We start from the raw sequence: 11,342 nt of genomic DNA, 5'->3' as shown, positions 1-11,342 counted from the left end.
GTGATCCTTTAGCGCCTGGCCTTTGCATTTAAAAGTGTACAATGTGCTGAAATAACAAAACATTAAAAACCACCGAGAAGCCATTTTACCAACATCCCTTCGGAGAGGGAGTTCCCTATGCAAATCTCTCCCCAAACTATCCACAATTATATTCCATTTTTATTTTGGGACTTTGTTCAGACAGCAGCCCACGTGAAGTTTTAGCCACGTGGTTCAGGAAATATCTCTTTCTTACAGGTTACCAATGTGCGCTAGCACATATGTACATTGATTCATCACAGTGCAGAAAGACAAGACGAACTGAGCAGCGTGCATGTGTCAATTCAGAAACGGTAGAAATTCTCTTAAGTTAAACCGGAAGATAGCTGAAACGGAAGGCAGGGGAGAATGATCCCTCTTCTCAACACAATGGGGGAGGGGAATACTTATTCCCTATTTCAAGTTTTTAGTAAGCATTGCTGACTTGCACCCCAATCTAGAAGCTCCTTAAATGGCTAAGCGATCTGCTGTCCATATGGAAATTTCAAGTGATGCTCCCAACTATAGACCATGCTCAGCATCTAGAATAAATATTACTGTTTGAACACACAGAATTTTATTTAAGCTATCAGCTCAAGCTCTGTCAGTAAGTCAATCGGCAGGTTTGCATACTCAAACTAAGACACGGCGGCTTATTAAAATCACAGTGCGTGTCGGGGGTGATTTTTGTAATTTAAATAACTCACAGTAGCTCATTTGGATGGTGTGAATCAGGTCAGTGCCTTTTTCCTTGCATCCTCCATACTAAACTGGGTAAATCTACATCTTAAAGAGGTAAATGCCTAAACCACAAACATTCTTTTCTACAGTCTAAGAAGGACAAAATTGGAAAGTTATGAAAGTATGTTAATTGCATTATAGGGATTGTTAACTTGTTGAGGTTATTCTTAATCAGAAACTTTGCTTTCTTATGTTTCTAAACCGAGATAGAATAACCTTCCTTTTGCTTTATTATAATGTTCGCTTGTGCTTTCTACAAGTATTTTTCCCTACTTGCCTCCTTGCAAAAACATACACTTCGGAAACTGAAGGATAAAAGCGTTTGCGGTTTCATCTCCACCATGGGATTTACTTGCAAGCCTGCCATTATCCACATCTTCTATCACTTAAAACTAAAAACTTCTTTCATTGCTCCAGCACCACCCCTTCAGCCATCCTAGGAACACATCCTTTAGAAATTTAGGTGCCCTCATGTTGAAAAGAAACAGGCACAAGAGGTTTCTGCCGTAACTGTTTTTACGTTTCGCTGTTTTAATATGATGAAATAAAAGTACAAAAAACTTTACAGGTATTGTTTATTACATGAAACTAGAACACAGCATTTGCTTTTAGTTCTGAAGTGAAACCTGCATTGCCAGCTACACCACTAATTTGACTATCAGGTGTGCAGTGAGATTTCAAGGAAGAGGGGAGGTGTCAAGGCAACACTTCTGCGAAGCTTCATAATAAGCAACATGGGAATAACATTCAACCCAATAACAACTGAAGCTAGGCTCAAATACACCATCCATGTTTAAATGCAGGTTTCACCAAGTGTCTTTGCAAGCATTAAGACATCTGAACGAGACAGAAGGGACGGCCAAATACCGCAGGCTGTTAGCCTCTGGATGCCCCCAATTTTACAAACTTGGATGAGTAAACAGCACATTTATGTGAACACGGAATGGAGTGAGACTGCATACAGTTTTCATTGTTTATTCAATTATTTAACCCAAAGGTCAATCCTATGTGTGTGCGTGTGTGTGTGTATGAATACCTAAAAACAGTAATAGTTCTGAACAGAATTAAATGGGGAATGTTTGAAGGGCAAAGAGGTCATGAGTGCAATGAATACAGATTGTACCGTATTCTCCGTAGTGCTACCGCACCCGCCTAGTATCCTTCCCAGGATTTCGTTGACCTCCCTCATCAAGCGGACGTAACAATGAACAACCCCTTACAAAAGTTTAGTGACCTGCTATAATGTCCAAATAATGCACTTCACATTTTTAGACAAACCCTCTGGGAAGGATTTCCCTACGACAGATTGTTACGGCTGCAGATACCTAATCCCTCGTGGCTCCTTTTCCAAACCAGCCGTAATTTCATGAAGCATGCGTGGACACAAATAGGGTTTGCCAATAAATAAAGATGCTCACCATTATTTTAAGTTTTTATGATACTGACCGAAATGATTAAATTAAACTCAGTCAGCTGTGGGCTGAACCAAAGGGCTGTTGTTGTTTTTTAAAAAAGAAAATACTTTGAAACTCAGGACTGCATTGAAAACTGACAGAACTATGCTTTGCTTTTAGAAGGGTCATCCTTGTTTCTTCGTTTTACATCCCAGTTATAAACTCTAGCCATATCTGGAGGTGTAGTTAAGGAAATTACTGTTCAATAAGGTGAAAGCATTAGCTTGTATCCCATTCATTATTTTGTCTGCATTACACAGGGCATACTGATTCCTGAACACTAGAAAATGCCGAATTTATACCCAGCTTTTACATAGTGCATTTATAATAAGGTTGATGCTTTAAAAAATGACAAGCAACATTATGCAATGCTGTATAAGGACTTCAGTTTCATTAACTTGGAGTTTAAGAACAAAGTTTAGTGACTTTTATTTTCCAGTAACTGCAGCAATACTAACAATCTGAAATTGCCACCCCACACAAACAAGTGGCATTTATCCTCTCCTGACTAATGTGTGCTCAGGCACACAAACATGTAAAAAAAAAGTTTGTGAAAGCTGACTGCATACATGGGGACTACAGACAGGTTTTTCTGTGATCATAACTATCCTATCTGAAGCCATGGAAATGACTGCAGAAAGCTAGTACCAGCACGCCATCTTTTGGTTATGAACCAGGGCATGTGCTCATGTGGAGATAATAACCAACGCTCGTTTGGGTAAACTATCTGTGGGTAAATACATTCCACCCAGCCACTTATCAACTTGTAAGAACATTTTCTTACTCCCCTTCTCTCCAGATTTCTGCGTTCAGATTTCTGACTGCAGATACATGGGAAAAACTCCTTGCTGTATGGCAGACAACTAGCTCATGACGACATGGTTGGAAATTATCCTGTCCTCATTTGATTTTTAGAGGAAACTGCTAATTCTTTCAACAAGCAGAACAACACAAGGATAGCAGCAATTAATACAGGTCAAGGAAGAACAAAGCCACTGCAAACAAAACTGTGGCCCTGTTCAGAAAACACCTTACGGCAGTGTTCTTTTGTTAACAAGGGCCATACTGAGCAATCCAGGGGTTAGCAACTTGTGGCCCTCCAGATGTTTTGGCCTACAATCCCCATCAGCTCTAGCCAGCATAGCCAATGATTGGGGATGGTGTGTGTTGTAGGGCAAAACTTCTGGAGGGCCACAAGTTGCTCATCTCTGGAGGAATCCAATGTATTTTAGGCTTTTTAGAAATTCTTTGTGGGGGAAACGTTACATAAAAAATATAAAGACGGTTATGTTATCTATCTATTTCATGTATTCTCCTGGAGAGCTGAAAATGACCTGCGTTAGTCAGAATATTGCCAGTTTGCAGCTTCGTTTGCTCTCTAATTCAGAGGAGAAGAGTCCTGAACCTTGATACTGTCATCAACTGCTAGGAGCCAGAAATGATTGACCACAATAAACCCACACGTCACTGATTACACAGTGGCCCGGTTTGCATGATCAACCATGGCTTGTTATAAGCCGCAGCGAACACCAGGTGCAATTTGCCTGATTACCTACCTGCCTGGGTGTGACTTGTTGTGTTATCCGAACCTGGGTGGCATGGCTTGCTTGAGGGGGAAACAACCCTCTAATAAACCATGGCCTCAAACAAGCCATGCTGCCTGGATGATCGATTGAACTGCGCCAATGGTTGGGTTCACACAACACAACCACCCCAACTCAAGGCCGAGTGTGGGTTGTTGTTGACCTGTGGGTTGGTGTGTTATATGACCCCAGCCATGCTAACAACCCACAAAGAGAACCCATAGTTTGCAAACTGTGAATTATTTGTGGTTAACAAATCATCGTTTATCAATGGTTGGGATCACATAACACAAAACCCACAGTTCAGTGACAATCCATAGTGAACCTTGAGTACAGGTTGTCATGTTGTGTGAACCAAACCATCATCTTTATGTCTATTTAGTAGTAGGTTGCTTTGGGAGACCATCTTGGATGAAAAGCTGGGTAGAAATATAAATAAATATTAAAACCTGTTATTGTATTTTCTCATCCTTGACCTTAATTGTTTCAACAAGAAGATTAATGCAAATAAAATAAACGAACAAGCAGAGAGAGAAATACAGGGGATAATATTCTGAATCAAAAGTTGAATCCCTAAAAGGATACTGACTTCTGTAGTAGTGAATTGATCCCTAAGAAAATCCAAATCTTCCTCTAGAGACTCAAGGTTTCTTGTGGCTGTGGAGAGATTCTTTTCTAGCAATGCCTGGGCTTCATCAATATCATATTCCAACATTACATTGGCCTAAAAACAAAATGCAAGTTGAACAAACTTTTATGGTTTCTTGAACTTAGTTGTAAAACGAAAGAATGTTTATAAAGCCAAGTTAAGTTCCATCATCTTCAAGACCTTAGGATTCATTTTGTCTTTCCCTTAGAAGGCGTAACACACTTTTGTTCACTTGGTCAGGACCCTGTCTTAGGTACAAAACCAAGCTTAAAAGCAACGGTGAAGCACATTATAATTAAAAGTCTTGCCTTGCATTTTTCATTTACTTTGGTCACAAAATGTACATGCTCACAATACTTTACAAATACATTTTTGGCGGGTAACAGACTTATCACAGCCAATTTAGACCTTCCACAACCCTGGGTTGGATCAAGGATCTGCCTTCCACAAGAGGAAAGGACGTTCAGGGAGAGGAAGAGCGCTGCTCACAAAAGGTCCCACCGCCTGATTTGGGGGGATCCTCCTCCCCTTCCTAGCACAGTTTACCCAATTCAGTTCTCTATGTAGCATTTTCAGGGGGGCTCAAGGGGCTGCTATGGGACAGAGCATGTGGGGAAACCCACTTCCTCCAGCGCAGTTTTGGCCCAGCATAAATCTGGATCCAACTCTAATGTACAAGGCCCAACCCCTACAATTCCAAAATATTCCAGTGATTGGAAAAGGATAAATGTTGCCTTTAGAGTACAAATGGAAAAGGTCATACCAAGGAAATTCACAAAGTCGAACAAAAGCCACATAGAATTCCAGCATGGAATACACAATATTCAAAACTCATGATGCCCTTCCAAACAAGTTTGAGGCTAGCACAAATCCAGCATCAGAATTGATGCTTTAAAAATCTTAGACTTCTGTATATTTACTTAAGAATTACTTACACCCAACCAGAGACAAACTTTATCTGTCGGAGGAACGGAAGCTTTACAGTAGAGGTTATCTGCCAATAAAAATCTGGTTTCCATCAGCTTTGTAGAGTCCTTTGGAAAGGGAAGATAACAAATCAACACAGCTACAGCACTGGCATATGCAGGAATTAATATTAATATTTTTTTTAACAACCAGGAAAAGGTTTAAGGTTAGTAGTAAAACCTATTTGTTATATGAAAGATAATTATCCGTTGAACTTGTCTACAATACATGGCTAACTGCAGAGGTGGGAAACCTCAGGCCTGGGGCCAAATCCTCCCCTCTGGGGGCTTCCCAGATGCCCATTCCCTTGGGCCTCCCCTTTTCCTCCAATCAGCCATCATTTCATGTTTCCCCCTTTCTAAATGGTTGAAATTGGCTGCCCTAATGTTTCGTTTACTGACTGTAAGAGCTGTAAACTACAATAGGATAATTCTTTTCAATTTGTGTCCCTACTCACCACTGGGATATGGTCCTGGAGAGCTTCTCTGAAGCTGAATTTGGCTTTTGGGCTGAAATAGGATTCCCCACCCCTGGCTTAGAACTATTAAAATGAGTTTTTCTCCCTGGAGCTGTTAGTTCAGAGAAATGCTTTTATTCTGTGAAATAAGATTAGGCATGGCATCCCAGAGTTCTTATGACCCCAACACGCCCCCGTGAGAAGAAAGCTTTGCAGAGCCATGTACAATTAGTAAGAAACTTACCTTTTTCTTTTGCATGTGTTTTAAAATTTCTAAAGTCTGCTTAATTTCAGGAATTTGATTTTTTAACCTGTGAATAAAGCACATATGCAAAATATTACTTCCACAACACCTTACTAAACTGTTTTATATTTGTTAAAAAAAATGGGGGGGGGGCTTCAGTCTAACATATTCATATGATTTCCAGGGCACATTTTATTTTCTATTCAAGAAAGATACTGGCTAGCTTTTGCTCACTTTGGACATCAGAGTGTATCGCATGGAGCAAACACCCTTATACAAGTCACATACAGGTGTAATAATAGTGCATGGAAATAGGATCTGTTATTTTGGATGGATCGTTTTTAAGGATAAATGTAAACATGAATTTAGTTTTATAAAAACATACAACTACTAATCACTGCCTCTGAGACTTCTTAACAGCATGGCCAGTTTCATTTTCTAATTTTTCACCCACAAACACTTTAACTCCTAGAATTAGTAAAATAACACGCAGCAAAAAGCAGATATAGATGCAAATACCTTATACTTTCACATATATGCCCCTTTATAATTTTATAATTTGAGGAGTCATATTCTAAACTGTGGATGTCACCACAAAAAAACGCCTACCTTCTTTTCTTCTGGGCAAGGTTAAGTTCCATAAATTTATATTTCTGATACTGTTCATCCAGCTTCTTCAACACTACGTCTGCCGTCTCATTCCCCGGCTGTTTCATAAAAGAATCTACATCTTCCTTCAAGTAAAAGGAAGTAAAACACACAAACATGAAGTTTCAGTAACTCTAAAGGCTCTGGTGTCAGGCAGCCTTGTAAAGAGTCAGGGGTGGTTGGCCAATCCCTTGTCTCCTTTGCCTTCTCCCATGGCTGGCGTCAAGGTCTAGTATGACCAGCTACCTGCCCCAGCAGAAGGCCCACCTCTGAGTCTCCCTTGCACCTTCTCTTCCACACCACTTCCACCTGCTTGCTCAGGTACCTTCTCCCTCTCGCTCCGAGGAAATGAACTAGCAAACAGTGGTGGAGAGGTAAGAAGAAGAAGCATCTTCTCTGTCTCGCAAGTGAACAGGTGGTAACAAGTAGCAGCAGTTGGCAACAACAGTGGAGAGGAGGAAGATCTACTGAAGGTGCCTTCCCCAAAGGTCCACCTGAACCTGAAATTGGCATTGTGTTCTTCCTTCCTGCAAAATCAGTTCATTGCAGCTGTTTGCACATCATGGTGGGTTAATTAACCCATGATTTGCCGCAGTGCATGCCAGGCGTGTTCTGCAGCCTTTCTGAATTTCCAGTCTCCAAGCAGGGGTTGCTACATGATGTCGAAATATAAACACTATACGTTAATCATGGGTTAAGCAATCCACTAATTGTAGATTAACTGGGTTGTTTAACCCATAATTAGCCTATAGGGTCTGGGTTCAGACATCATGTAACAACCAATCTGGGGTTGAATATTCAAATGGCTGTGGAACGCGCCCAGCAAGCGCCATGGAAAATTGTGAGTTCATCAATCCATCATTTGCCACTGCTACGTGCGAACCAGTTCATTGTGTTTCTAGAGAACGTAGACATAACTACATTCTTTTCCCCTTTCAGTATCCACCCCACATGAGAAGGTTGCCACATGAGCCTAATGCACACACTTATCTCCACACACATACTGTGGACTTCACAGAAGCATCTTGTGGACCACTGATGGCAACAGGTTAATGGTTTAAATAGGACATCAGTCTGATTCAGCACAGCTATTAATTACAATTAGATAAATCATGACAGACAGGACTATGTGCACCTAACAGAGAGCATTGCAGCGCATTGGGTCTCATCCATTCTGGTCTGCTATGAAGCTCATTGGGTGACCTTAAGTCAGTCACTACCGCAATTGCTCCACTTTTACCTACCTCACAGGTGCTGTTACGATAATGCTGAGGAATCACATACACTGCCTTAAGCTTCTTGGACGAAAGGCAATTTATAAGTGTAATACATAAGAAGAGCTTGCTGGATCATACCAAGGGTCCACTTGTCCAGTGTTCTGTTCACACAGTGGCCACCCTCTGCCTCTGGGAAACCCACAAGTAGGACACGAGTGCAATAGCACGCTCCCATTCCTGCTCCCCAGCAAACTGCCTCCAATACTAGAGATCATATATAGCCATCCTGACTAGTAGCCATTGATAGCATTGTCCTACATGAAAACAAGACATAGTAAATAATAATTTGTGAGTAATTTATAATAATATGTAACAGGCAAATGGCAGCCAAAAACACTACCTCTGTATAAAAAGGCAGGCTACATAAGATGCCTGAGCACAGAAGTCCAATTCTGGCCCACTCGTGTCGGCGGCCCGTGTGCTTCCGAATCTGATTCAAGCAGTTAGTTTTAACCCATAAAGCCCTACATGGCTCAGGACTGCAATACCTGACAGAACACCTCTCCCAACCTGAACATACCCAGACACTATGATCAACATCTGTCCCTCAATTCTGAATAAGGTTCAGAAGGTGGATTCAAGGGGCAGGGCCTTCTCAGCGGTGGCCCCTTGACTTTGGAATAAGCTCCCCACTCAGGCCTTGCTCGGTGCCAACACGGCTGTCTTTTCAGCACCAGCTTAAGACTGTCCTCTACTCCCCAGGCGTAACATGGGGGCATCTAATGCCAGCCATCGAAACAGGTCTTCTACTGCAACTGTTTTGAGCTGCCTAAATTGTTTCAGATTTTGCATATTTATGTATTTATGATATATATGGGATTGTTGTCAACCGCCCAGAGAGCTTCGGCTATTGGGTGGTATAGGAACAAAATAAAACATAATAATAATAATGATAATAATAATAATAGGCCCCTCCAGCTGTCAGGAATCCAGCGCATGCGCACTCCCACCCACAACAGCCCCCCCCCTCCGCGCGCGCATCCACAGCTCGAGCCCTTCATTCTCGCCGCCGCCGCCGCCTCAGGCCCTGTTCCTCTCGGCCGCCTTTCCCTCGCCCTCCGCGGCCCCTTCTCCGCCCGGTTCGGCCGAGGCCTCCCGCCCTGCCTCGTTTACCACGAACACGGCCTCGGGGATGCCCAGGTGCCCCCGCTTGCCGCCCCCGGCCGGGCCGTCGCCGCAAACCGCCTCGCCGCTGGTGGCCGCCGCCATCTTGGGGAGGAGAAAAGGAGCAGGCCAGAACACGCACACTCCACACTCCGACGCGCGCGCCTGCGCACTGGCGGCCGGCGCGGGGAAGCGTCGTCCGCGTCGCCTGACGGAGGGCAGGGGCGGGGCCAAGCGTCTCCACTGGTTACGAGGGGCCGGGATCGACGGGGGATTGGGTGGAGCCGTTGCAGCAGCAGCAGCGGCAGGTGCGTCTTTGGCGCATGCGTGGTGGCGTGAGGTTGAGCGCGCGCGCGCTGCGCTTTGTTCACTCAGAAGCCAGTGGAGGCTGGTGGCTCAGATTCCGGTGGGGCTGCGAATCCATTCTGGGCTTCAGACAGAACCAGCCAGAACTCTGAAGGAGCTCTCCAAGGGGCTGGGCCCATTTTGGGCATAGCTGCTCTTACAGTTCTGGCTCATTCTGGCTAAAACCCAGAATGGTTCGCAGCCCCACCAAAAGTCGAGCCACCAGCCTCCAACGGCCACAAGCAAGACCATGGGGATCCAGTGGGTTTACTCCTGTGTAAAGGAGGGGCCGCAGCTTAAAGCTGCTTCTCCAACCAGGGCCGGTGCCAGACTATTTTGCACCTTAGGCAAGGCAAGCTACTCGCACATGCACACACACCCCAAAATTGCCAACTTCGATTCAGCTGTTCAAGAAGAGTTTCTGAACTATTATATTTTCCTTTTATTATGTTTTTTTCTTAAAACAGCTAATTCGTATAAAACTGTGACCCTTAAAGGTCAGCACTGTGCCCCTCTGAGGTCTGTGCCCATAGACAGCTGCCTAGTTGGCCTAATGGTAGCGCTGGCCCTGTCTCCAACCTGGCCCCCTCCAGACGTTGTTGGACTACAAACCCCATCCTCCCCAGCCTTTTAAGCTACACAATCCCAGCTGTTGTAACCTGGCATCATAGGGGAAAGGTTACAACATCTGCGTGTAGTGTGGGAGCCAAGGCAGCCTTCCTGGTGCCTTGCAGGTGTTGGGAGTCTAATCCGACACATCCTCAGCCACTTGGACTTTGGCATCAGCTTGGGGGACACATTTGGTGGTACAATAGCACACATCTGGAGGGGGCCAAGCTGGAGACAGCTGGGTTAGGGGTGTGTGTGTGTTGGTCTGGTTTATGGTAGCTAGTCAAATTAAGTTCAAAACGTAGTTCTCATGTCCTACTGCAGAGATGGGGCATGTGTGGCCCTCCAGATTTCACTGGACTTCAACTCCCACCATCCCTCACCACAGGCTAGGCTGGTGAGAGCTGTGGTCCAACACTTGGAGGGCCCCATGTTACCCACTACACTAACAGCCTGAGCAGTTGCAATTGTATCAGCTCGATATCACTTTCCTGTTTTATCTCTGCCACACTTTCCCCTCTCCTGCTTCTGTTGTTTGCCTTGTATCAAATTGTAGGCTTTAAATAGGGTGACCCTATGCAAAGGAGGACCAGGCTCCTGTATCTTTAACAGTTGTATTGAAAAGGAAATTTCAGCAGGTGTCATTTATATATATGGAGAACCTGGTGAAATTCCCTCTTCATCACAACAGTTAAAGCTGCAGGAGCCCTGCCCTCTTTTAAAACTGGTTACTCTAGTATAGCTCCTGCAGCTTTAACTGTTGTGATGAAGAGGGAATTTCACCAGGTTCTCCATATATACAAATGACACCTGCAGAAATTCCCTTTTCTATGCAACTGTTAAAGATACAGGAGCCCTGTCCTCCTTTTCATAGGGTCACCCTAACTGATGGGTACTACAGTGTGGTGTAGTGGCTAGTGTTGAACTGGGAGATCTGAGATCTTGAGGCCCAGTACTGGGCAAAAGGCGGGATACTAATACTAATACTAATACCCTCAGCCATGAAACCCACTGGGTGATTTTGGGCCAGTCACAGACTCTCAGCCCAACCCACCTCACAGGGTTGTTGTAAGGATGAAGTAGAGAGGAGGAGGATTATGTACACCGCCTTGGGTTCCTTGGAGGAAAAAAGGTGGGATATAAATGCAATAATAAATTAAAAAATATATTTATTATTAGCAAGAGAAGCAGCCTTTCAGAATGAAAATATAATTTACCAGAATGGTCAAACACTGCCTTTTAAGGTG

General features: G+C 43.8%; 1 protein-coding gene across 1 annotated transcript; it reads right to left on the bottom strand.

Annotated features, from left to right (window-relative positions):
- Nucleotides 1-1,320: 1,320 nt before the first annotated feature.
- Nucleotides 1,321-9,265, bottom strand: VBP1 (VHL binding protein 1). The gene is made up of 6 exons (XM_063141676.1): nucleotides 9,151-9,265; nucleotides 6,722-6,846; nucleotides 6,113-6,179; nucleotides 5,381-5,479; nucleotides 4,382-4,520; nucleotides 1,321-2,387 (listed from the first exon to the last, which is right to left on the bottom strand). The coding sequence occupies exons 1-6, from the start codon at nucleotides 9,244-9,246 to the stop codon at nucleotides 2,317-2,319; spliced, it is 597 nt and encodes a 198-aa protein (XP_062997746.1). The 5' UTR covers nucleotides 9,247-9,265; the 3' UTR covers nucleotides 1,321-2,316.
- Between the last annotated feature and the right edge of the window lie 2,077 nt (nucleotides 9,266-11,342).

Source organism: Elgaria multicarinata, chromosome 15, assembly GCF_023053635.1.
Source record: "Elgaria multicarinata webbii isolate HBS135686 ecotype San Diego chromosome 15, rElgMul1.1.pri, whole genome shotgun sequence".
Taxonomy (NCBI): Eukaryota; Metazoa; Chordata; class Lepidosauria; order Squamata; family Anguidae; genus Elgaria; species Elgaria multicarinata.
The sequence above is the reverse complement of the archived record's forward strand: the minus strand, read 5'-3'. Positions and strand labels throughout refer to the sequence as shown.

Coding starts and splice junctions, on each gene's coding strand:
- VBP1 (XM_063141676.1), bottom strand. CDS start 9,246: ATGGCGGCGGCCACCAGCGGCGAGGCGGTTTGCGGCGACGGCCCGGCC. Junction 5,480..6,112: donor AACACATGCAAAAGAAAAAG/GTAAGTTTCTTA, acceptor CCCTTTCCAAAG/GACTCTACAAAGCTGATGGA. Junction 2,388..4,381: donor ATTCACTACTACAGAAGTCA/GTATCCTTTTAG, acceptor CTACACCTCCAG/ATATGGCTAGAGTTTATAAC.